General features: G+C 38.6%; 1 protein-coding gene across 5 annotated transcripts in view; it reads left to right on the top strand.

Annotated features, from left to right (window-relative positions):
• The window catches only part of LOC129731953 (monocarboxylate transporter 12), a 55,947-nt gene that overhangs the window by 6,857 nt on the left and 21,421 nt on the right, over positions 1–27,669 (top strand). The window contains exons 1-2 of one of the 5 annotated variants that reach the window (XM_055692370.1): positions 1,242–1,743; positions 14,046–14,429. The exons of 1 other annotated variant lie outside the window; for it this stretch is intronic. In XM_055692370.1, the coding sequence (XP_055548345.1) occupies positions 14,261–14,429 (169 nt within the window). In that variant the 5' untranslated portion in view covers positions 1,242–1,743; positions 14,046–14,260. Of the gene's footprint in view, positions 1–1,241; positions 1,744–1,790; positions 2,074–13,677; positions 13,949–14,045; positions 14,430–27,669 lie in introns of those variants that run through there. 3 more of the 5 variants (XM_055692390.1, XM_055692380.1, XM_055692360.1) reach the window with 3 other exon arrangements.

Below are 27,669 nucleotides of genomic sequence, written 5' to 3'. Positions count from 1 at the left end.
TTGAAACTCAATCGCTCACCCACCATGGGCAGCATACCTGCAGGGGTGAGCAGTACAAGTTGATGATTTCGATATCCTCCAGAGCATGGCTCTGTCCTACCTCAACATACAGACGCACACACACAGGAAACAACCCCAAAACAAATTGAATTGTTGCAGCAGGACAGTTCCGCTGCGGACTCCGATTAATCGATAAAATGCTTAACCTTGGTTACCTTGACCCAGTTCTAGAGAGGGCGCAAGTTGGCTCTGCTACTGCTACTGTTGTCTCGTTCCGCTGCCGGTGTATTGCTATTTTATTTATAACCCGTACCGCTTTTTTGATCGGCAAACAGTAGCGCTTTACTGTTGTGTGCTGTTTTGGCGCAACGCCAACTAGGATGGGTGGTTGACTAGCAGAAGGGAGGGAAGTAATTTCGCTGCTTGCAAGCTTGCTGCTGTGCGGCATTCGAGGGTTGTCAAACTCAGCGTCATTGCTTGTGGATGGAAACTAGGGTTATATTTTATTTGAAAAAAAAAAATCACTATAATTAAAAAACAGTGTTTTATTCTAAGGGAAAATTTCATACTCTTTTTCTCCCTCTCAAAACATTCCTTCATTAAAAAGTAGTTTGAAAATCGTCGAAAAAATAATTTTAAAAAAGTCATAAAAGGTATCAAAAAACCAATGAGAATTCATCAAAAAGCCAATAAAAAAATCGTTGTTTCGACAAGTTCAGTGTCTTTAATAGAACTATGTTAAAAAATAAAAAAAATACCTCATAATAATATAGTTAGTGAGACATATTCACGGGGCGAATAAAGACGCACAAAGGCACTGGCATGACAAATCCTAGTTTTCCTATGAATTGTGTATAAACAAAGCAGAAACTGACTCGGATATTTCCACTTCGTCAACCGATTCAGAACGTTGCGAGCCATCGCGGCAGCAATTGGCCTCTTGCACTGCGTATACTGATGAACTGATAAACAACTAAACAAATTCACAAACCAACCAAACAGTGGCGCACAAAGTCAGCTTTTTTTTCGCTGTGTAAAAAAAAACAAACCGGCAAACAGAAAGAATGTATGTAAACCAGTAAACAACGCGACGGCTATGATGTGGCGGCGTCTGTCGCTCGCGGAAATTTTCGCTCCAACTTCATACGCTTGTTTTTTTTTTTTTTGTGGTTTGTAGTGGTGTGTGCGAAGTCACTGGCTTCCTACGATCGTTGCAAACCATCCGTCGATCGCGCCACTGTCAGTCGCGTAGTCGCACACACAGCGCGCGCTCAGAACCGTGAAAAACTCACGGCAATCCTGCTCACGCGAGAACTAACCGAAAACCAGTATCTTCTGGCGATCCGGCAGCAGCAGTAGTAGTAATCGCCTTTCCACCCGGTGCGGTAGAATTCGATCCGGGAAGGTGGCGCGTTATCATCGACACAAACGGCGGCGGCGGCGGCGAAGGCAGGTGTGAAGAAAGCGTTATCACCAAAAAAAAAACAAGAAGAAAGAAAAAAGGGTAGGAAAAAGTGATTTCTGCTGCACGTCGCGCGACGGTGTTAGTGACCATGTGCGCCGCGCGGCGATTGTGTGACGTTCCCGAAATAGAATCCGGCTGCGAGCGATCCGTGGCCTGTTGAACTGTGCATCGGGTATCGGCGGAAACCCGCGCGGTTGGCGGTTGCAGACGGTGCCGGATCCGATTGTCGATTGTCCCAAGTTGTAATCTAATCGGAGCGGGACCGCGTGCTGTACCCGGTAAGGTTCGGTTCGATTGTCTGTGAAGATGGCAACTATGTAATTACAAAGAATTGTCCCCATCTACGTTGGCAACCGCCAAAAATTTGCTGTGATTTATTAGCTTATTTACGTTGTGGCTTCCACGTTACTTTAAAATCTTCACTTCACCCGATGATCGGTTGTGTGACCTTTGTTTACAAATAAACAAAGTGTGCTTGTTTTTGATAATTGTTTCGTTTCGACATTACATGTCGTTTGCTCTACTTAAGTGAATGATGTAAAATTCAGGTGATGGAAATGAGTGTCGCGACTGTCTTTCAATATGGAACGCTCAAAGGTTGAACTATTGTAAGTAACAATGAAATTATTTGAAAATCAGATATAATAACTACTTAAAAGCTTCTAAGTGGGGCGTCGTTATATGAAAAATTGAAATGGTTGACCATAAAGTTAACGTAGAATCACAGCAGGCTGTAAAGCGGTGAATTTCAGTAATAATTTTCTTTCAACTCTCTTCTTTACTAAATGATTGGTAACATTGGAAAAATGCTCAATTCCCCGCCATTGCGGATTGCCTACTGCAGATGATGCGGGATTATTCCCGTTTTCTATCTCTAGCAGCATTTACCATTTCAGCAGTGTTACAGCCGCCAGACACTGCAACACCAACGCGCATAATTTCCATTATGCAGGAGACGATGAAGATGAAATATACATAGCAGGAATTGAAGCTCAGCACGAAATGAACGGCACTTTGTCTTTCCTTCAATTTGGGCTTGACCAGACATTCTAACTTGTAAACTCGATTAAACAAAATAGTTCTGCGACGACGAATAATCGTGCTACCTGTATGATGAAAAGCTCGTGTGATTACTCTGAATACCGCCGCGTAAGTGATGAAATGGAGGAATGTAAAAAAGGGGCTGCGATAAAATTTTGATTATCAAGTTAGTAAATTAGAAATCTGTGATTGGGCCAATTAGCCTATTTCACGCAGCAACACAACTCAGGAAAATCGTTTCATAGTTGAAAGTAATGCTGCCAGAAATGGCACTTACTCCGAAGTTGTATTTCGAAGTTGTAAAACAGCGAGGACGGAATCCTGCTTTGAAAAAGAAAACTATTTCAAAAATAACTTTTCCTATCACTATAAGCAACGCTTTGGCGAGGGGCAAAAAACCACTAACAACTTCAATTTAATTATTCTGAGGCGCTAAAAAGTGCCGGCTAAATTTATCGTTATAATGGATTACCATTTGTCAATAATACGAAATGATTCTAGTTCTACTCCAGATTCGAACAGAACCACAAACATGCCCGGACATTTTAAGGTTAGTAAAGCGGCCAATCTGGATGATGAAAAAATTTCTAAGTCCAAATTCTCGTTAATTTTTTGTATCCGAAGGATTTCGCTTCAACTTGTCCGAATGTTGGTAGCACCCTCTCAGAATCCGATGAATTTTGTGAGTATGTAGGCCTCACCACCCTGAACAACTTTGCATATATTTTTGAGTTATCTGTACTAACATTTGAAAAGGGCTGAAGTTTGTGTAATGGAATGACTTTTAAGTCTTAGTCTGAATTGTATTGTCTGAAAAAAAAATATGTCGATTTTCCCAGTGATCGCGACGTGGCGGTGGTGATGTACGTCGAGCCCTATCTCACCCTGCATGGTAACGACTGGCAGGGCACTTCGTATTTTACTTCCCCACGAAGGCAGTGAGTACTGAGGTGAAGTTTATTTCACACACCAAGCTCCCAAAAAATATGCTGCTGTGGCTGACAATCAGTGGATGTTGCCGCTCTTTTAGTATAGAAGAGCTTTCATTGTAATTTTCAAGAAATACCATAAGAACGAAGACGCGGTGTTCTGGCTGGATCTGCCGTTGGATTCCTACTCGAAGCCATCGTTGAAGAAGATGGAGCGTCCCCTAGCTGCGTCCCATCAAAAGTTTCTGGAAAAAAAACTGAAGCGTAAGATCTATTCCAACAGTTTTGTTGCGAAAAACTGAGAGGAATTGATGAACAAGACGAAGAAAGAATCCTAAAAGATGCCAACATACATGTGCTCGCCCACCATGACGAACGTTCCACTTAACTGCCAGAAGGCCGCTCGCTAGGGCGTAGAATTTTTTTTTGCAAGTGAGCTTATTGGGTAATTATATAAGCTTACTTACCTTCCCTGCCCATCAACCTTTTTGGCTATGTCTTTGTCACCCAAGTACCTTCCCCATTCCTTATTACCCACTCGGAAAAATAGTGTTACGCCGGCCCTGCTTGTTAGTCCAAAAGAGTCGATTTTTTCAAAAAATAAATTATGCGTCTTGTTGCTGAGCAATGAATCCGATATATATTATCATTGGATCACAAATCCATCGGTTTTAAAACCTTTCTCATCTTCGTGAATTTTTTACACCGTTCAAAATGGGCGTTTTCACTTCAGTGATATGACACTCATAATAAGCGAAACTTCACGGCAAATGTCATTTTCATCGTTTTTCGACTTTTTCCACACCCAAGTTAGTCCCGTAATAGGACTTTATTCACTTCACTCTGATTTTACCGTGAAGTTACTCCCGTAATAATCTTTTTTTTTTTCTTCCTTTCTAGTTGGTTTTGGCCATTTCAGATATGTTTTGTTCAATTTTCTGTTGTTTAGAAGCATTTTAAGGTCGATTTAGAATTGTTTTCGGCCTTTCCTGGCTTTGGAAGAATTTTTCTCTAACTCTGCGTACTTTTCTATTTTGAACATTGCTTACCTCTTTTTAGCCACTAGAAGCGATTGGGAGAGTTTCGTATCAAGACTCAGGAGATGTTCTGAAGCAATAAATCTCTGAAATCACGCCTTCCATTGCATCAGGAAGTAAAGCCGTTGGCACCGGTCCGTTATTTAACGGGTCAGTGGTCGAACTAAAATAATAATAAATACATAAATTAGTTTTGACGTTGACAGCCTGTCGTTAATCTTCGTTAACCTTGCGGTTGTATCTCATATAACCTGTCCAATTAACCTGTTCGATTTTTTTACTATCTTTTCATGCCATTTTGTGAATAATCATTGAGATAATATTCAAACGATTTTGACCCAAAATTTTCTTGCCATTCTGAACTCGGTTTGGAATCATGTTTAGGCCTTTTCGGGCCTTTGGAAGTATTTTGACGTAGGACTACATCTATCTAGAGTTACCTGGTCTAGATACCTGAATTTGAAAATCTAGTAATTCGACCAGTTGTCTAAATCATACCGAGCAGCCAATTACTACCTCTCTTCCCAAGCACAGCCAACACTAATGGATACAACCTATTTGACTTTGTAAACGATTTGTTGTTGTTGTCACTTTCTGTTTCCGATGGTTTTTTACTTCCCTTGCCATTCTCTGCTCTTCTTAACTCCTCCCTCTTTTCAACTAACTGACGAAACCTTGATATAAAAGGTACATTCGAACATTTCACCCCGTTTGTTTTGTATGCAGTCTCTTTTTGAAATCATCCCTAACAACATCCATATCTTTGTTTTTGCCGATGATATTTTGTTACTTTCCTTCAACCCTTTCAAATCCTTAGCCCGTAATAGACTATAATCTGCGGTTAACACTGTAGCTCATTGGGCTGATGAGATAGGTTTTACCATCTCTCCCGAAAAATCCCAACTGCTTCACATTAGTTCCAATAGAAAAGGTATAAGTAAGCTTCGAGATATTAAACTTAATCAAGTAATTATCCCCAGTAAACCAACTCTCAAAATTCTTGGTGTATATCTTGATAGACGTCTCAATGTTAAAGAGCATGCTAATGCTGTTAGAAAAAAAAACCATCAATAAAATGCGGGTCATCAAGATCATTGGATCTCGATCCTATGCCCATAGGTCCACTATGCTTAAATTTGTAAATGCTTGGCTGCTTCCTAAAATCTTCTATTGAGTTGGACTCTACAGTAGAGGAGGTGAATCAGTATTAGGAAGACTCCTTCCGCTGTACAATCGCGCCTTTCGTTCTACTTCAGGTGCTTTCGTCACTAGCCCTACATCTGCTATCATGGCAGAATGTGGTCAACTGCCTTTCAAATACTATCTTCTTTTTTGCCTTGTCAGGAAATCCATTCGATGGTTGAGCATTACCGGTCAAAGCGACGTTCCCCTGGTAAATAGAACTTTACAACTTTTCCAATCTACAACCCGCTCTAATCTTCCACCGATTGCTATATTACCTAGAACTAAAAACCGACCATGGAACCAACCCTCCCCTTCCATAGACCTCACTCTTCTCAACACTTTAAAAGCAGGTTACTCCTTCCATAGTTCAACAGCACTTCCAACAATTAGTTTCCGATAAATATCAGAACTACCACCACATATATACTGACGGATCTGTAGCCGACGGCAAGGTTGGTTATGGTATATTTTCTGAATCCTTAAACTTGAATATAAGTTCCTCTCTCCCCTCTATCTCTAGCATCTACAGTGCCGAGGCCTTCGCCCTAATGAAAGCCTCCGAAATATCCCTAGACCCCAATAAAAAAACTGTCATCTTCAGCGATTCAGCCAGTTGCCTGCAGACTTCAAATTCTGATTCGTCCTCCCATCCTTGGCTAACTAAAACTAAACTAACGTCCATTAGTAATAAAGTCACTCTCTGCTGGGTCCCCGGACACTCTGGAATTAATGGCAATGAAGTTGCTGACAAGCTTGCCGGTTCAGGTCGAGAAAAACCGGTTGATTTACTTCCTCTCCCCGCTATTGATGTCTCAAGATGGGCTAGAAACAGAATAAGGGACTCTTGGGATATCGAATGGTTTAAAAACACTTCATGTAGTCTAAGAAGGTTCAAACTGTCAACTCTTTGTTGGCCCGACAATAAAATCCCGGTTGTTTGCCGTGTTTTAACCCGCTTACGTATTGGCCACACACGCCTTACCCACAGTTATAGACTAGACAAAACTAATCCCCCTAATTGTATTACTTGTGGCTCCCCCATTACCATACACCATATCATAACTGACTGTAGAGCTTTTGATACCGAACGATTTAACAACAACATTCCCAATACTTTGGAAGAAGCTTTGTCACTGCCTAACGAAAAACCTAAATTAATCCACCTAGCGGTCAGACCCAGCCTTTCTCATTCAAACTTTTATTTGTAAAAATAGATTTACATGAACGCTTCCATCCAATAAATGTATATTCACTCTTAAAAAATATTGATGTTGTAATCTATACATATAAAAATGCAATCCGGTCTGCCTGTCTGTCTGATCCATATAGGCTCGAAAATTACTGAACCGATCGACGTGAAAATTTGTATGTAGGGGTTTTTGGTGCCGATAAAGGTTCCCATGATAATTTGAGACCCCTCCCTCTTCTGGAAGGGAGGGGTCCCATACAAATGAAACATAAATTTCTGCACAACTCAAGAACAAACCAAGCAAATGAAACCGAATTTGGCATGTAGATGTTTTAAGGGGTAAAAAATATGTCCATAATGTTTTGACACCCCTCCTTCTTTTGGAAGGGAGGGATGCCATACAAATGAAACACAAATTTCCGCACATCTCGAGAGCTAACCAACTAAATGGAACCAAATTTGGCAGGTGAATGTTTTAGTGGTAAAAAATATGTTCCATAATCGACCTTAGGCAACATTTTGGATTGTAAGATAGCAACTTTCGGTTTCTGGAAATCAGCCTAAAATGGACGATTCCCATCAAATATGAGTATCTCCGGAACCAGAGAGATGCACAGAAGCTAAAAATTGATCACAGACACAATCTTGAATTTTAAGATGGTGACTTCCGGTGTCTGGCAAACAGCCGGAAATGACCAAATACCATTCAATATGAATGTTTTCGGAACCAGAATTACGCCCAGATGACAGAAATTGATTTCACAGGCAATTTTAATGTTCAAAATGACGACTTTTGGTTTCTGAAAAACAGCCCAAAGTAACCAAATACCACCCAATATGAGTATCTCCGGAGCCAGAATGTTGCACAAACACCACTATGAATTGTAGGATGGTAACTTCTGGTTTCTGGAAAACAGCCAAAAATGGCCGATTTCCATCTGACATGAGTATCTCCGGATCTAGAATGATACACAGCAGCTGAAATCGACCACACATCCCATTTTGGATTCTAGGTTGGCGATTTCCGGTTCCTGGGAAACAGCCGAAAATGATCGAATAACACCCAATATGGGTGTTTCTTCTACCAGAATGACGCTCAGAGGCTAGAAATTATCTCAAATACCATTTTGAAATCCAAGATGGCGACTTCCGGTTTGTGAAAAACAGCCTAAAATAACCAAATACCATCCAATATGAGTATATCTGGAACTAGAATGATGCAATGAGCTAACAATTGACCTCAGGCACCATTTTGAATTGCTAAATGGCAACTTTTAGGAAACAGTCGAAAATGACCGAATAATACTCAATATGAATATTTCTGTAATCGAGATGATGCATAGAAACCAAACATTGGCCCTGGATACCATTTTGAATTTAAAGATGACCACTTTTAGTTTCTGGAAAACAACCAAAATAACTAAGTACCTCCCAATATGGGTATTTCCGGTGTCAGATTGATGTCAGAAAATCATTTCAAACGATTTATTAATTGACTTTGATCATATCCTATGGCCGGTTCGTCGTGCATTTGCAGTCTTTTAACACATCGCAAGGAATCAATTAAATTGGAACGTTCAAATAGTACGATACCACATTTAAATTATGTTGAGGCCACATATATCGATCAAAGCAGGTATAGTTATACATAGTCTTTGAATTTCTTCGCTTTCCATAACTTTTGAGCATATCAAATTGTTATGAAGTTTGTTATTTGTAAGTTCGAGAGATGACTCGTTCGTATGACACTAGCTATGTTCAAATAAGTCATGTAATCTTTGAGATAAAAGACTTCCGTTGTTTTATTAACAATTTAATAAATAACGGTTGCTTAAGTTCGATTATAATTAAATGAAATGGGAACGTGTAGGGCAGCCAAACTTTAAAACCACGTGTTCAATCATAATTCATCAGTTACCCCTTAACTAGCTCGTTCATTTTATATCGATATTGTTCAAATCGGTTGTGTAGTTTCTGAGATAATGAAGTTTCGTGATTTTCACATTTCGATACATTACAGACGAAGTTACAGTCCGCCTACAGTAAAATTCAATAGAGTGTTATGAGGCAGATATACATTTCATTTGACACTAATTTCGTGGAAATCGGGTCAGCCATCTTTGAGAAAAGTGAGTGAGTCCAAGTAGTCTTCGGAATATGTTCCTTTTCATAGCCTGATTTTACACTTTTAAACACAACAGGCAAAGTAATAGTCCGATTGGAAAACAAATCAATAGGGTCTTATGGGGCAACTAGACCTTCCATTTGACACTGATTTTGTGAAAATCGGTCCAGCCATCTCTGAGAAACATGAGTGAGATTAAACAGTCTTCAGAACACCTTTCTTTTCATAACTTTTGAACCACAAGTTCAATCTTCATAAAATTCAAAAGTTAAGATAGCCCGTTCATTTGAAATCAATTTTGTTTAAATCGGTTGTGTAGTTTTCGAGATAATGATGTTCCGTGATTTTCACATTTTGATACATAACCTCTAAACTAAAAATCCGATTACAATAAAATTTAATTGGGTCTTATGGGACAACAAGACCTTTCATTTGCAATTAATTTCATGAAAATCGGTCCAGCCATCTCTGAGCAAAGTGAGTGAGAATAAAAATCTGCACATACACACACACACATACACACACACACACACATACAGAAAATGCTCAGCTCGTCGAGCTGAGTCGAGTGATATATGCCATTCGGCTCTTTGGAGCACTTTTATACTTTCGGTTTTGCAAGTGATTGCTATACCTTTCTAGGAGAAAGGCAAAAACTTAATAAAATACCTTATAAACTGAAAATGTAAATTAGGGTAAGGAGGTGAATGACTCCTATGTTAAAACCTCAATAAAATCAATAATAATAATCACCCCGTTAGTGATTTATTCGTTACTGATTACTATCAGTAAATATCAGTAATTTGCATTTGAGTTTTAAGCAAATTATCAACGCTACGTTTGTTGTCAGCGTTGCTTTATTCAGCTGTACTTTCAGGTTTTTCGTTAACGGTATTGCATATGTTTGGCGATTTAGGTTTACATTAGGGAAATTAGGAAAAGAAAATGTTTTTTAGTCCATTTCTTAACTGTTAATTTAAACAAAATTTGGCCAAAAATTGGTTTATTTCACTTTCGGACATAAGAGCTTTCGAATGCCGTAAAGATCGCTCCCATCTCACACAAGAAATTTTCTAGCTCCCACCCAGAATTTTTCACAGAAGGATTGTATTCAACATAGGCCCATTTTGAACTGTTTTTCAACCTGTGGAGGGTGGCTTTTCAGTAATATGGCGATTAAAAACGGGGCTTAGTAAGGTCAGCACGCAAAATAGATTCTCATATCTAGCTGTACTCAATACTAAATCAGCTTTGCTGGAAGAGATTGGCGTTGACGCTGTGGTTGAGATTTTTAATTTATTAGTTCGAAGATTCAATCCCGATTGAAGTGATCTTTTTTATTGTATTTGTTTTTTTTGTTACAACACTTTGTTACACAGAATTTAATTATAAAATTATTAAAGCGTTTATCGATATTTTTTTCAATCGATAATTCATCGATATTTTTTCAATGAAAAGTTAGGAAAAATAGCCCTCCCCTAAAAAATTTTCCTATTTGCGCTTATGTAAAAATTATATGATTGTAAAGTCCTACAAAAAAAATCAGACAATATCAGTAACAGAAAAACTTTACCGTTAGTTAATGATATTTTTTCAGTAGTTACTGATCGCACACACACATCGAGGATTGTGGTTTTGGGCAAATTAACCTGTTTTGCTAATTCACGTATCGAGAGGTGAGGATCTGCGGTACGGCTGTACAAGATCCGTTCGTGCACTGTTTACGATATGTCAGCACAAATCAAAGTAGGCCAAAGTATAGACCCCCAGCTATGTTTGAGTGAAGAGAGTTGCTCATAGCTTGAATATTGCAGAGATACACTCATTTGAAGGTGTCCGGATTATTGCGGATACAAACCTTATACTGGAACATTACGATATAGAGGGAATACAAAATCGTTAATCGCTAGAAATTTTCTTTTTGACATTAAAAAATATTGTTTGCCATTATGAACCGAATTTGAGATCTTTTGATCTTTAGAAGCGTTTACTTTGTAACATCGCGTTCAATTTGAAGCCATTTCCTTTTTTGATCTTTTCAAACTTCAAACAACTTTTTTTCTCGCCATTACGAGCTGCGGCTTTACTGGCCTTTAGAAGCATTTTTTCGTGATTCTTAGGTCAATATAAATTCCTATATGGGACTTTCCTGATCTCCAGAAGCGATTTTTTATTAGATTCTCAATATAATATTGAATTTTCTTCCTTTCTGGTCTTTCCTGAATTTCGGAAATATTTTTTTGTTTTGCTTATTCTGGCCTCTGAAAGCGTTTTTCTATGATCAAATTCGCACTATAATATTGGATCACTTTGTTTGAATCCTTTGTCTTTCTGAGCTCAATTTGGCAAGAATTTTATTTTGCTTTTGAAAAATTTTGAAATCGTCTTTTAACTATTCTGAGTTGAATTTTCTGTCGTAGTCTTTTCTAGCTCTATGAATTTGTTTGATGTTTAAAGACGTGCGATAAGCAACAAGTTCAAGCTGAGGTAGCGTCGTTGCCAAGGCGGTTGGCAAGTAAATGAAAACCTGTTTATGAAGGAACGAAAAACCAAAAGTTTCAATGCTATTGACAGTATTTCTAAGTGGTTTTTGTGTTTGTTTTTATTCGGCTCTGTGACTTTCTATGTTGAATTAGCTACATGCCTACTGCCATTGGGGTGTTTTTCGCATCTTGAAAGGGCAATACAACACTAAGTACAATTAATGGTAGTACGAAGTTTCAATTGAAATTACACTAAGGTCGCTTTTTACGCGGGGGATGCGTTCCGAATTTTGTATGGGCCCGCGTAAAAAACGACTTTTTTGAATTGCAAATATAACAAAGAAAACCGTCCTAAAACGTTCAAACCTCGTTTGAATATGATAGTGGCCAATCTAGAGACCAAAATGCATTATTTTAAATTTTGAGTATTCACACTAAAAATTGTGATTTTTTTTGAAAACTGATATATGATCACTCGTGGTCTAAAACGGAAAACGTGATTGAAATGAGGTCGATATCTCGTACCGTTTTTGAGTAATGGAGGAAAGCAACCCGCGTAAAAGAAACCGCGTAAAAAGCGACCTTACTGTAACTTAAAATATCTTCGAATTGCTTCGCCAAGTTATCTGTTCTCAGTAAGAAACATTGCAAGAAACAACATATTTTGACGTCAACATACCATTCGACCAGCAAAAGACTACCGCCTATTTTTCGTAATTCTGGAAAAGACAAGTTAATAATGGAATATCGCGTTACATAATATCTCGCCACCTGAATAGAGGCTTAAAGTTGCACCATCGAAATTTGTGATCCAGCGCTTTTATTACCCGTAATCAGCGTTCGGATGCAACCAAGGGCAGGGCGCAATTTCGTCAGTCACTTTTATTTTGGCCTTATCTTGCTCTGGAAAGTAAATGCCATAAATTTTTTCCCCTCCAACCGATTAGATTCAGCGAACTACTTGCTTCAGGCCAGGGCATGTGTCTCTTAGAACTAAAAATGCATCACGTATCTTGTCAGCATTTGTATTCGTAAATTGCCGACTGTTTTTTTTGGTTAAAATAATGCAAAACCAATTCTTTTGTACTCCGTCTAGACGTAAACAACGCTTCCAAAACAACAGCAAAACAATTTAAAACTAGATGAGGTTGACATTTTCCACCCGTCCGTCAAGCTGTCAGCGCATCAGCTGACGGTGAAAATAACCGCCGACGCCTGCTCGGATTACGGTGAAGTTTAACGGTTTAGTGACACTGCGATTGATTGCGCGACTGAATCAGCTGAATTTGTGAACATAGTTAACGCAAACTTGTTGCGGATTTGCATTGCATTTCAACCCGGTGGTCGACCTAACGGGCAACTTGCTGCTCCGTTCTTCGACAGAGCAAGGGGCACGACTCAAAATCGCGTCATCCACTGTGGTGTAGGAAAATGTTCTATTTCCAGCTGTCGATGTTCCAGTGGAATGTGTGTCAAATCCGTGAAAAAAATTTCATCAGACGATTGACTCTCACATTTTGAGCAGCGAGTGGCCATTTGGCCATCGACACCTACGGTGAAGTGGTTGGAGTGAACCAAACACTCGAAAACAATCAGGCGGCCACACAACCGGTCGGATTCACGCAATGTCAGTTTTGTGATCGATAGTGTTGCCAGAAACTTTGTCCGTTTTTTCCCTGCTTCCATCGCAACAGATTTGAAGCTAGGATCAACTTTTCGGCCGAAGGTCGATACGGAAATTGCGTTACATAAAGCCTTTCTGCGCATTGGTATATCAGACACACATGACATGGTCAAGTTTATACCTTATCTTCGCAATCCCGGTAAAGTGTGCGAAGTGCATGTCGAGATAAGTACGGCCGAATTTCTAAATTTAACTCCGAGCAGAACCTTGCCTTATATGGTGTTTGAAATGTCACTGGAAAATATTTCATTCAATGGTAGTTTGGGATTCTTTCTGGATTCAGCAACCGTTGGGTTTTGAACGGTAGCAAAATGTTGCACGAGGTGCAACAAGTGCCACACTCCGAGCATAATGATGGGTCACGTGCTACTGCAATCCACATCACCCCGGAGGCTTCTTCTCTACAGTGGAGGTAAAAAGTGTTGGGGTAAAGCGCAGCTACAGGGCTGATAAGCACCAGCCGGGAGCGTACTGGAGCATGATAAGAACCCGAAACGGCATGACTGACAGACGCTTTTCGCTCCACCAGCAGTCAGTCACTCCGTCAGTCAGTCCAGTACGATTTCTGATAACGCAGTAGTCCGGTACAAGTTCGAACTAGGGCTCGCCGCGAATGCAATGTGCGGTTAGTGCTCAGTCACTGCTTGCTTGGACCGGTAGCTGAGGCGGCAGCTGCGAGCGTTACAAAGAGGCGGTGCCGTTTTATAGTTGCGATTATTTATCAAAAACGGAGTTCAGTTCAGATAAACTATTAGTAAGCTGATTAGCCGGTTGATAGTTGTCGAGTGGCGTTGCTCCCAATACAATGTGGTGAATATTATAATTATTACTATTTTATATAACTAATTGATTGATAGATAAAATGTTACATAAGAGATAAAATTATTACCAATCTTTTTTTTTTCAGAAACATCTTAAAGTGACTTCCAGTAGCTTGAAAACAACTGTGAATAGTTTTTAGCAAAACTCAAAAAAAACAAGTTTTCCAACATCTTCCGATTATTATGTAACGCCCCCCAAAAAGAAGTGATCTAGCGTAAAGTTTAATATATCCGTTTTAAACGAACAAAGAAAAAACAATTTACACAGTGAAACCAAAGTGCGAGCACAACAAAACTAAAAATGACACACGGTCCGCCGGCGCGAAAGCGTCCGCAGAATGGTTCAACGACGGCTACGGCAGAGGGCGCCGATGACAGCCGGGAACAGCACGACAGTGGCCTGCCGACGCCACCGGACGGTGGCTGGGGATGGATGGTGGTGCTGGCTTCGTTCTGCATACACATCGTCAGTAAGTAACGCATGCTTTCAAATACGTAGATTACCACCCCCTGTTTCGACTGGGAACATTGTCAAATTGACTTTCGGTAGCACGTGGATTGACTGTTGTGAGTTTTATCTTAATGACTGCTCGATTCGGGGAAATTTAGTGCAATCGAAAATCGTTTTTTACTTTGATCTGGACAGTAAATTATGTATACCAGAGCATCGCAGTCGACGATTTGACAGGTGCTTGGAAACATGATTGATCAGAAATGTGAATGATCATAGCAAACGGTTTTTTTCGCTTCACAATGGAATTAATGGACGATTTTGTGGTAAAAATGAATTTTTAATCATTAAAATTATTCTCGATAAAAACGCATGTTAGGCAATGAATAACGATTACTCAAAAAATTCTTCCGCATTACGATTGCAGAATATTATTTATGAACAGTAAATTTAAAATTAGTGACCTGCGAAGATTTCGCCAATCCACGTTAGCGACGTAACATTTTTCAGATAAGCAACGATTACAACTGAGTGATAAGTGAAGAAAATTTATGTAATGCGTGTTCAAGTTGCATCTAACTCACGAAGAAAAAGGTGAAATAATGCTTCTAAATTCATCTATGATCCATCAAAATTAATCCAATTTTATGATTTAGCGAAAGAACGTTTTAGAAGCCAACAAGAGCAATTCCAGAGCTTCTGATGGCTAGAAAACGTTTCCAAAGGCCATAAAGAAAATAATCCCAAAATAACCGCAAAATGACGGAATGACGAGGAAAAGTAAAAATTAAAATTAAAAACAAAAAGTGATCCCAAATTAAGCTCAAAATTCGTGAAAACGCGGTCTAAAAAGTTAGAATGGATTTTATATCGAACTTAGAATGACCCACGATGGCTTTAGCATGGCGAAAACACACTTGAAGGCCAGAAATTACTCCGAAGTGAGTCAAGAATTATGAAAATACCGTTTTGTCGGCAGCAAAAGAAAGCATAGCATACGGCAGCAACCTTCAGCTACCCAGCAACATTTCAAACAGCAAATCTGAGCGCAGTTTTTCTAATCCTGCGGCCGGTGTATACAAGAAATACAACTTAGCTGAGCGCTCGATGAAGGAAGTAGTCTCTCCATAGGCCTCGACTCAATCGAGTGTCCAATACTGAGACGGCTCCCTTTGTCAGATATAACTACACTTTTGTAGCTATTCAACCGTATCTGGCACAACGGTGTCTCCCTGAACAGTTGGAGGAATGGTACCGTCATTCCAATACTAGAGCCAAACTCAACTGAAACTGGACCGAAGGCCTTTTGACCAATTACGCTCATGAGCTACATATCCAAGGTCTTCGAAAGGATGGTTAATAGGAGACTAACTACGGAACTGGAAGCCAATGAAAGACTCAACAGACGACAACATGCCTTCCGATCCGGTCATGGGACTGACATGCATTTCGCGGTGTTAGAAATGTGTTTACCAGACAATGACGAACACTGTTTGACCGCGTCACTGGATATTCCCAAAGCGTATTGAAACTACCTGAAGGGATGGGATTCGACGGACGTTCAAGAAATGGTGTGTATCTTGACGGCTATTCAACATACTGGCCAACTTCCTATCGAACTGTTGCATACACTGGAGAACGAAGTCTCACAAGTCAATCTATTCTTCGTGGCAATGCAACCGGTCTTTCAAGCTTTTCTTAGCGAAGTCCAGATTTTTTTTTACGTCGATGACATCTTGCTGGTTGTGACTGGCTCTAAAAATCAACAGCTGGATTGGAAACTACAAACTGCAGTCAACGCGGTCGTCAAATGGGCAAAGGCATCGTTTTTTGCAATACCCAAGATCAAATCCACCATTATATACGGTAATCCCAATTTTCGCCGACAACTGGAGAAACACTAACAAAAACTAACTAAAAAATTGCGCCACCAGACTACGTATTCTGACCATCGTTGAAGCAAGACTGCCTCGAGGTACCGAGGTATCACATCACGCATCGTACCTCGAGACCAGTTGGGAGACCAAATCACGCCAGATCAAACTCAGTACTATCACAACACCACCCACCAAAATTTTGTCAATCTTTAAATAGTCAGAACTTTACGAAAAATAAATCAATTTTGATGAAATCGGTTTCATTTTACAGTAAAACTATTTTAGTTTTCAAAAATCACTAGGTAATTCGACGGAACCAACGGACACCGGAAATATTCCGGATTTTAGGAGTGTGTGTCAAAATGTGCATTCTTGCAACGCTTATAGCTTTTTTGACATCTTGTTTCTTTTGGGTTTGTAAACATATTACAGTAAACTAGAAGTCATTCCTTGTTCATTGGTACTCAAAAGTTGAAAATCCGTCGAGAAACCATCGAGATATAAATTAATTAGGTATGTTTTTCGCAATTTTTTGCTGTTGGGTACATAGTACACGGAAAATTTTTTGTTAGAAAAGCTTTTTTTCTTTAAGAGTTTGCACTGTGGTTGGTTCTGAAAAGTTTTAGGCAGCCAAATTGTCTATCTAAAACCTTCATTTTAAAAAATCTCAAATAACCGATATTTTTAGAATCATTTTTTGTTTTTTTAAATTACATTTTTTCAGTGTGGGATCTGAAATTCAATTTCTAAATATTTTAAAATAATAGCTCAGATAATTTTCTATAATTTATCCACTGACAATCATTCTCTATCTCTCGTCATTATTTAGATATGTTCATTTATGAGAAAGAGGTTTAAATACTTTAAACCATTTCAAATGTTAGTCCAGAAAAATTTAAAAAAATTTTTTTGCAAAGTTGCTTCGTTTACTAAGGCCTACATACCCACATATTTTCATTGACTTCTGCCAGGGTGCCCAAGGAAAATGGTACGCAACAAGAGAAAAAACTGTCAAAAACAACACCCATACTTAATTAATTCATATCTCGATGGTTCTTCGACAGATTTTCAAACTTTGGGTACCAATGACTGAACTCGGAATGAATTCTAGTTTATTTAAAACATTCAAAACATATAAACATATAATTCTGAGCGTTGCAAGAATCCTCATTTTAACACAAACTCCGAAAATCCGGATGTTTCTCGGTGTCCGTTGGTAACGTCGAATTCACTAGTGATTTTTGGAAACTTGAATAGTTTTCCAGTAAAATTAAACCGGTTTCATCAAAATTGATTCATTTTTCGCGAAGTTCTAGCTATTTAAAGATGTCTGAATCATTTTGTCTACCCCCTGTATATGCATTTTTTGGAGGGAAAACAGTTGCGATAAAACACCATACCATAAACTGGGGTGACTTTGATCACTTCACCCCCTTTTTCAATTGTTGAGAAGGAGCACTCGTGGTACTTGGGATTTGTTTTGATCTCCTCTGATTATGTTGAAAAATGTCTCTTCTACTATTATTGATGCTTTCCATGCTAAGAATTGAGTATTTTTACGCTAAAATATAAATTGAAAAAAAGTAGATTTTCAGCGATTTTTATTGTATGCAAACAATCGGTTCATCCAGATATAAAACAACAAGCTGCGAGACTGGTTTGGGTGTGTGCTGAATTCCGCGGCGTCATATCTCTACTTTTGGATACCCTTCGGGGCCCGAGGAATACAGCCCTGTGTGCCAGTTCGTGATATCCTCGCTCAGCGAAACTTGCCATATATGCTACTTGTTTATAGCTATTTGAAGAGCATCAAGGTGCCCATTTAACAGCGAAACGAATCTCGGATAAAAAAAAACATGTTAGTTTCAGTAATAGATTTAGTTTCAGCTCGTAGTCGGCAGCGAGGATAAAAAATTTGCCTTTAGCTTATAAGATATTCTAGACCATAATTTGTATTGTGCCGTGTCAAATAAATGTTGTGTAAACAAAAAAAAAAACAAGCTGCGATACGTAGTTTTTGAAATATGTTCCCATATAAGTAAGTTCTTGGTATGAATAATTATTGAAATTTTCTGCATTTTTTCCTCAAAAGCCAATTTAATGTCGAAGTCGTTTTTACGGCAGGACTATCCCGTACCGGACTACGCTTTGCAGCTTAAAAAAAAAAACACTTTCCAAGCAGTTGCAATGGTGTGCGTATAATACCAGAGGTAGCTGTCACTTTTGTTTTGGTCATTATCGCCATTGTCTGTTATCGCGTTTGTGCTGCTGTACGAAAAATTTGCCAATTTACTGAAAAATGACAAAATAACAAAATAAAATAAATAAAATTCAACCTGATGTTAGACACGCGAAGAACGATAATCAAAGCAAACCGATTTTGACACATTTTTTTTTGATTTTGACACATACGTGTGAATGTGTTGGTGTCTCCAAAACTGCACTCTGTTTCTTGCGCGGACTGTCCGGGACAGAAAAAGGGTAGTCCGGGATAGTCCGGAAAATGTAAAAAAAAACAGTGATAGGACAAAGTGTAGTCCGCGGGGTAGCTACACCGCAAAAACGAAAACGACATAAGTCTCAATAAGCTCAACATGACAACCCACGACGTCACTTACTATGCAACGTTACACCACAAAGCAACCCATGAGTTACCTTCCCATCTGTCAGTCAACGATTTCTTTGTTTGTTTTTCGAGCAGTTTGTCGTGAGTGAATCAAACATCATTTTAAACGTTCTTATTATGCTAAAAAGGCCTCGAAATTATAAGAAAAAGATAGATGCAAGGACGTATGCAGAGTATCGGAAACTGTGACGAAAGCTATCGCTGCTGTGAGAGAAAAACAGTTTTCGCTTCGCGAGGCAGCTCGGTTCTGCAATATACCATACGGAACGCTGTATAACAAATTACACAGCTTGCACTTAAATGCATCCGGAGGACCTACAGTCTTGACCATCTCCCTGAAATCATCAGGATTGCTGGAGAATGGGGTTATCCCCTAACTTTAGTATAATAATATTATTAAGTCTAAATTCATCAGCAACGTTACGGGAAAAAACTAAATGTATTCGTTTTTAAAACGAAACAAATCTTCGCTAGCGACCCACTGGTTTCAAAATATCAAGCGTTCCAGAGCGAAAGTGAACCAGAAAACCGTCACTTTATATTTTGACAACCTGGAGGAGACGCTTGATGGTGTGCCGCCAGAAAATATTATCATTAACGACGATGAAACTAACTTCACCGACGACCTGAAATCCAAAAGAGTTATAGTTAGAAGATGGCAAAAGCATGTCGAGAACGTGCTAGATCATTCAAAGACATCGTACTCGGTCATGTTCGCTGGATCCGCTTACGGGAATATGTTACTACCTTACGTGGTTTATGCTGTGCTTCATCTATATCCGACATGGACAATTCCTAGATCTTTAAACTGTTTTTGTTCAGGATATATACAGTGATCAAGGCTTGCCACGACAACAATATAAAGTTTGTTTTCCTACCTCCCAAGAAGTTTTGGACAAAATCGAAGCAAACAGTGCTAACAACTTATTATCCGTGTTGAGGATTTGTTGCATATGTCCGCTGAATAAATTTTCAGTTCTCTGGAAAATTCCAAACGCAACAGAAAAGGAGTCGACTAGTAGCTCATTTTCAGATGAGCCGGTATCGTTACTGAAGGAGGAAAGATTTGGAAAAAACAGTGAGTGAAATATTCCGAAGTGACGCCGGTTGATAGATATTCAACCCGTTGCAAGCGCTACCGAGGAACAGCTACAATTGCTTTTGGAAAACCGAGACAACGCGATGAATCGTGGTAGCTTAAAACGAAACACCCCTGTAGCGATAAACAATCAACCGTCGAAATACTGAAAAATGTTCAAGAAAATCAACTATAGAATACTCCACAAATGATTTAAAATTAAGCAAAAAATTTTCAAACACATAAAAACGATAAAAAAGTCTAAAAGTTTCTCACAAAACATATTAGGGGGTTGAAAGCCATAACGGGTATCCGACAATTTTTAACGCATTCAAACATTGCTTTAAGAGTGTTCAAAACTTATTTATTGATACCTGTAACGTCGAACCGTACAACCCTGCGATTGGGTAAATGAAACGTTGACGTTTACCTTATATAGATTATAGTAAACATTTAATTTCCGGCATGCTATGAATATAATAGCTACACCATTCTTCAAGTGCATTCAAGTTCTAAAGTCGCTCAAGATTGTTGTAAAGATTATTACGATAGTATAAAATTTGCATACCCAATTATTAGCTTGGTGAAGGTTTAGTTGAGCCGTAAGTTAATTTTATAAATTTAATGCAGTTATGAACAATTAATTATATTTAGATCCATTGGAGTGCTTCATAATTTGTTTCGCTAGCTGATACAAACGGTAAAGGTTAATTGTAAGCCTTTTAACTTAATAGCGTAAAAATAATTTAAAAGAAGTCTTGATTATAGTGGTGGAGAAAATCGCTAAACAAAATTCCCTGAAATTACACAAAAGTCAATTGGTTACTGAATTTGTAAGTAAATTTAAGGTATGTAAACCAAATTTGCTAATTCAGTACATTTAATAAATTATAGCTTAAAGTTACACGCACAAACAACGGCGTTGCTATTAAGAATCGGTAATAACAATACCAAAAAAGTATTTCCAATCATCAGACAGTCAAATATTTGTTAGACAGAATAAATCAAACAGTCGAAAAAGTTATTAAGAAGTCTGAACAGTAGGGTGACCCAAAATAAATCGATGTTGAAAAAGTCGAGGTGCTCAGCCCTAAATTGAAAGATAATATTATTTATAGCATTTTTGTAGAACATTTCGACTTTCTGAAAAATTGCCCAAACGTGATTTATGAAAAAATGACTTTTTTAAGCTACAAAGCATTTTTTGAATTCTGTTCGATTCTTAAATTTTTCCTTATATTTTTTTATTTTTGTGGGGTTCTTTTTGAATATTTTGCATGGTTTAGTTCAACATTGCATTCAGTTTCTTGACTCCCAGAGCCCATTAAACATCATAAAAAAAATATTTTTTCTAATAATTTTAAGATAAAACACTTCAAAACACAAATAAAAAAAAATTTGATCAAGAACTGAAATTTTCATTGCAAAGCGGAATTTACGACGAAAATTTACATGAAAAAAGATACTTGATATCTTACGGGGAACTGAGATATTGGCAATTTTCTATGTGATGGAAAACTATGCATTTTAACAAATATGTTAAATAACTGTTTTATTTTGGGAGATAAAAAATAACAATGTTCAGAAAACAAATGCAATTTTAGATGGCTGATAAATTAGTAGAAAGTTTGAAAATTCGGAAAAATCCACGAAAAAAGTTAGAACGAAAATTGTGAGTTTGAGTGCCTTCTAATAGAAAACTCAATGTTGCTCATAATATGTAAGGGATAGAAACATGATGTCTTCGGTAAAGTTTCTTGTTTTCAGATAACTTTAAACTTTAAATTCAGATAACTTTAAATTTTTATCTCACTCATTGGTGGATTGATCAACTATCTTTCTACATTCAAAGATGCATTTTCGAATACCCTGAAACTTCTCCGAGCATACCTTATGGCTATAATCACCATTTGAATCAAATAAAACACTGTGCACTGGAGATATTGAGCGTTAGTGGCATTTCTGAGAAAATGCATAGTTTTCCATCACATGTAAAAACGTCAATATCTCAGCCCCCGAAAAGATATCAAGGATCTTTTTTCATGTAAATTTTCGTCTTGAATCCCGCTTTGCAACGAAAATTTCAGTTCTTGATCAAAAAATTTTTTTATGTGTGTCCCTTCAAGGTTTTATCTGAAAATTATAAGAAAAATTCACTTTTTTGTGATGTTCAATGGGCTCTGTTAGTCAAATAATTGAATGTGATGCTGTACCAAACCATGCAAAACATTTAAAAACAATCTCACAAAAATAAAACAATATATGGAAAACTTAGGAATCGAACAGATTTGAAAAAAAGTGCAGAAGAGTGGTTTTGTAGCTTGAAAAAGTCATTTTTCAATAAATCATGTTTGGGCAACCCGAAAACGATTTTTTAGAAAATCTAACATTCTACAAAGATGCTATAAATAACATTATCTTTCAATTTAGGGCTGAGCACCTTGACTTTTTCAACATCGATTTTTTTTTGCGACAGCCTACTGAACAGTTTTTAAGCAGTGTAAAATCATTTGAACGTCATCAGGAACTCATGAAAAAATATTAAAACAACATCGATGAAAGAAAATTTCAAAAACCCCAAATGTCAACGAATCTGCAAACCGACGCCAAACGATGTTATCGCCAGTGGTAAAGCACGAAGACACCAACAAAAACGAATTTTGTCGTCTGAACTGTTAATTGTTCCCATAGTGCTCAACTGAAGTGACTGCAAACGATACCAGAGTGAGGCTACCAAAATAAACTTCCCTGTTCCCATCGCAACCAAATGCATTAATGAATGAAATAATCCGTTTAGCGCCGCTTCGCAGTAGTCCAATCAACAAGCAAGCTTCCGCATGTTGCGCGTTCCCATCAACACAAAACTATCGCACCGACCGACGACGTTTCTCGTGTCGGTCTCTAACTAATCCGACAGCTAGAGAGCCTAGATCATCAACAGGTGTGGAAGGTAGACAAATCATATCACGCTCTGTTCATCAACCGGAATGCAACGAGCGATACAGTTGACCGTGAAATGGGAATTTGTTGCCGCTGTAATCTTGTTATCTTTTGATGAGAAAATCTTTCGCTACGGGCTAGTGCACTTGATAACGTTGTTACTAACTACGAGTCGCCCAATTTTTCCCCTAATTTAACGTCTACAGTAAACAAAGCAAAAACAAAGACGCGCTCGTCGCACTGTTCTTTGAACTGTTTATCGTTTGCATCTGTGCAGGCGGCGACTAGTTTGTTTACAATTCGACTTCCTCACGGGCTGCTTTGCAGCGATGTGAGGAAAAAAACCCGAGTCAAGGGCCTTCGAATGGCATACACACACAGCTCTCAGCTGGGGGTCATCACCGATGCATAATCATATTATTGTTAATAATGTGGTGTTTGTTTATATCATTAAATGTGCAAACGGGAAACCTAGTTAGACTCTAGCAAAGTGATTAAGGTAATTATCGCCACTCGACAGCTAGTAATCTTGCCTCGAGCACGTGTTTACTATACATTTTAATGGAATGAGTGTTAGATGTCAACGGCTGATAGCGACCGCACTACTGCCCGTTGTAAACAGTTTGCAACAATGGTTTGCCGTGCCAGTTGTATCGGAATCCAAATAACATTCCACCACAAAGCCCTCAATTATCGCTAGCCCAGATAAAGCAACCCGACAACGGACGGACGGTTTCTTGATGTTTATTTGCCATTTCAATCGCTACTCCAATATTTACGAAGGGCTCTCCGTTGCGATTCCATATCATCTTTACTGAGGCCAAGCAGGCGGTGAGCGTGTGTTGACAGGTTTAATAAATATAGATACGGCCTGCTGTGATCCGCGAGGAAACAGGATTCTGTCAATTCGTCAATCGAACACCGGGGGTAAACATGCATTTGTCGAACCGAAATAAACGGGATTCGCAGTCGCAGAGAGGTTGCGCTCTCTCTCTCTTGGGGGGATAATAATTTGTCAATCCCATTCATGCTCGCTGTCTCGAAGTGAAATGATTAAAAATACCATCGAAAGACACTGCACGAAAAACAAGGCTAATCAATTGATAAGTCTTTCCGAATCCATTCGGGACCGGATCTTTGGGTGGAATAATGAATGTCGGTCAGCCGACCGAAAGCTGTCTCTGTTTTGACAGCCCACTTCATCCTTCAGAGGTCACTAGATTGGCCCTCGTGCAAGATTATTGGTGACTATAGCAATGGAAACTGACAGTAGCGCGAAGCAAACAACCGAAGCACGTGAAGCAGCTTAATTACGCTGACAAGATTGTTTACGTTTTTGCGGTTGAAATCTGCAGTCAATCTTCTGTGCCATTATCTGCTACGGAAACGCTGAATTTCGCCGCACCAAATCATTGTGAAATATGTTTATTGTAGGAATGGTTGCTCGGTAACGGCCATTTGCTGTGACGCTCGAGCTGAAATATCAGAAGAGTGTGAAAATGTGTTTTCTGCTACTAAGTAGCTGTTGTTGCCTTGAGAGCTGACGAAAATGAATACCTGATTGAAATAGCATAAGGCGAAAAATCAATTCTATTGATTTTTTGACAAAAATCAGCGAAAACGAACTTGAACTGACTTCCAATTCTTGGCCTTGACAGCAATCTGTTTCGGGGAAAATCAATCACGCCTCTAAATCCTCGCCCTGTTCGTCTCAATCAGAATTCAATGAGCCTTCGTAAGCTCTTCTTATTTATCATTCTTTTTTTTTAGAAAAGCCAATACTTTCGAGATTTGAAAGACGTCTGTAGTACGATTGCATTCCCGCAATCGATCACAAGCTGACAGTGGGTGGCACAAAATCGGGGTTTGATTCATTTCCAGAGATAAGATTGGTTAGCTGACCACGACTGCCAGCTGTTGCTGGTCAAGAATTTCGATTCTCTTTTGGTATTTATGGTGCGTCATCTGATCTGTCTGAAATCCGCTTAGGTAGTCTGCTGCTAGACTAGCGATGATTGATTCGTTACTGATGCAAATGTCAGTTTCATTTTGGCTTGGCAATTCCCTAGGTGAATTATTCGCCAGAGCTTTTCTACCGGTTCCGTGTCAGAGCGATGAATCATAAAGCTCTAGGATTTGTGTGCGATTCAGAAGCCAAATCGAACGTAATTTGATAGTAATCATGCTGTACTTTACAGTTTTTCACCTATTTCAAGGATAAAAAGGCGTTAAAAATCAATCAAATCATGTCAGCCATGGTGAAAACGCCGATCTGTGCTGCGCGGGGGCGGTTTTTGACGTAGAACTGCGTCTCTCAGGAAGTTTCGCTACATAGGGGTGTAAGATGAAAATTTTAATCTACCGGTGGTGTTTAGTTTTTAGTATGAAAACAGTTTTCCACTGTGTTATCAAAGTGCTTTCATCCTCGCTATCGTAGTAAAAAGGAGGAATGCGATCAGCACCATAACCGATATTAAATTGAACAACAAACTGTCCTTTCTAGAGCAAACCAAATAAATGATTAAAGATTTAATATTTTCTCAAGAGCTTTTGTATTACAATTAAAAGACGTTCACGGTTTATTGCAACAGGAGATACAGAAACTGTGACTGATCAAATTGAGTGCAAAGTTTTCTCTGTTCACCTCAAGTGACATCAAAACGATAGAGTCAGAAAACATCGAGCTCAAAAACTGTTCTTATTAGGACAACCAAATGAGTATTTGAAAAAAAAATATTTTTTCTACTGGTGTTGGGTATTATATCTTCCAGACCGGGGAAACTGGCAGCGGACAAAGTAAAAGGCAGATCCTAACGGGATGTCTTCAATGGATAAATGTAAAGATGCTAAGTTGTTGCTCGTTCACTTGGCGTATCAACACTGACAAACTCTATCAGATCGACAGCCTATTTATTAGAGTGACACTTCAGAAAGTGCACGCTTATTCCGTTTACGTGATAATGAGTAAACAATACTCATGTTTTTATATTCTCTTAATCAACCCTGAAAGGAAGATTTAAATTACGTAATAGGGATATTATAGCTCTTCCTCCTTAAAATATAACAATGTTTGATTGTACAAATGATATCTATAATTTTACAAACTAGCTAACAAAATTCGAAAATGTACAAATCATTACTCAATATCATATACAAAGTTTTGATCTCGTTTCGGAATTTTTCTTCTTTCTGATCTCCTGACGGGAGATAATATATCGATGAGCTTTCTCTTTCGATTGCTCTCTCCAGGTTGTTTCGTGATCCCAGTCATTCTGGCTGGAAAAGCTACATTTGGACGAACTAACCGGTCCGACTCCACCATCCTAAGCTGATTCCTGTGGGCGCTTATTGGAACGCTTCCAATTTCCACCTGGAAGACGTTTTTAGAAAGTTGTCTTAGAAAAGTTGCTTTTATCCATCTGGCATGGTTTTGTGGGCTATGGTTTTTATACCACACCACATCACCAGCCATCAGATTATTTAAAGAATCCGCTACATCTATAGCATTATTATTCTTAGTGCTAAATTCATCATCTGGTGGTTCAAGTGGTTCATGCTTTGTTAGTTAGATGGAAATTGTCCATCAACCGTCGAACAATTACGATAATTAAATAAAAATAAATTTATCTGGTCCTCTAAATTCAACTCGGCAACTTCCGGCTCAAGCAAAAACTTCTTTAATACCTCTTTAACCGTCCTTACAAGTCGCTCCGCCTGACCATTGCTGGCAGGATTATATGGAGGACTCTTGAAAACATGAATGCCTTGTCTTTCAAGAAAATTTGTAAAAGCCTACGAGTTGAACGGAGGTCCACCGTCTGAAACCAGAACATCAGGCAAACCATATCGAGCAAAATATGCTACTAGTTTTCTCAAAGTGTTACCTGTGTCTGTTCCCTTCTTCATCCATTCTATTTCCACCCACTTTGAGAAACTATCGACGATAATTAAAAAAGTGTGGTGTTGGAAATAAAAGAAATCTATATGTATTCGACTAAAGGGTCTTGTAGTAGGGATCCATTGAGACTGTACTTTTGATTTGGGAACTATCGCCATACCGTTGCATGCATCACAACTAGCGACAAATTTTTCTATGTCCCCATTTATACCCCACCAATATATGTATCGTCTTGCCAATTGCTTCATTTTTACTTTCCCTTCGTGATTGTCGTGTAAAAGTTTCAAAACATCACTCTGCATTGCTGTTGGTATGATTACCCTGTCTTTATAAAGTAAGCATTCGTCAAATAATTCCAAATCCTGCTGATGTGAAAATATATTAGCATAGCGCTTGTCAAGCCGTTTAGGCCAACCACGTTTCATATAAATAACTATTTGCTGCAGAAATTTATCGTTCCTTGTCTCTGAAGCAATTTTCTTGTAGTCGATAGGCAAACTACCACCAAAATTAATGCTTTTGATATATTCTTTATCGTATTCACTAGGAACTGTCTGTTCTAATGGGAACCTAGAACAGAAGTCCGCGTTACCCATCTGAGCAGACGGCCTATACCTTATTTCAAAATTATAAATTGAAAGTTCCAAAATATATCTTTGCAATCTGGTCACATTACCTGCCTTCCCAAAAATTCCTACTAAAGGCTTATGGTCTGTATATACATTAAAAAATTTCCCGTATAAATATTTATGAAACTTCTTAATAGTTGACACTAAAGCCAAAGCTTCAAGATGAAGAATAGGGTAGTTCTTTTGCGCTGAATTGAGAGAAAACGAAGTA

The sequence above is a fragment of the Wyeomyia smithii genome, chromosome 1 (assembly GCF_029784165.1).
Source record: "Wyeomyia smithii strain HCP4-BCI-WySm-NY-G18 chromosome 1, ASM2978416v1, whole genome shotgun sequence".
Classification (NCBI taxonomy): Eukaryota; Metazoa; Arthropoda; class Insecta; order Diptera; family Culicidae; genus Wyeomyia; species Wyeomyia smithii.
The sequence above is the reverse complement of the archived record's forward strand: the minus strand, read 5'-3'. Positions and strand labels throughout refer to the sequence as shown.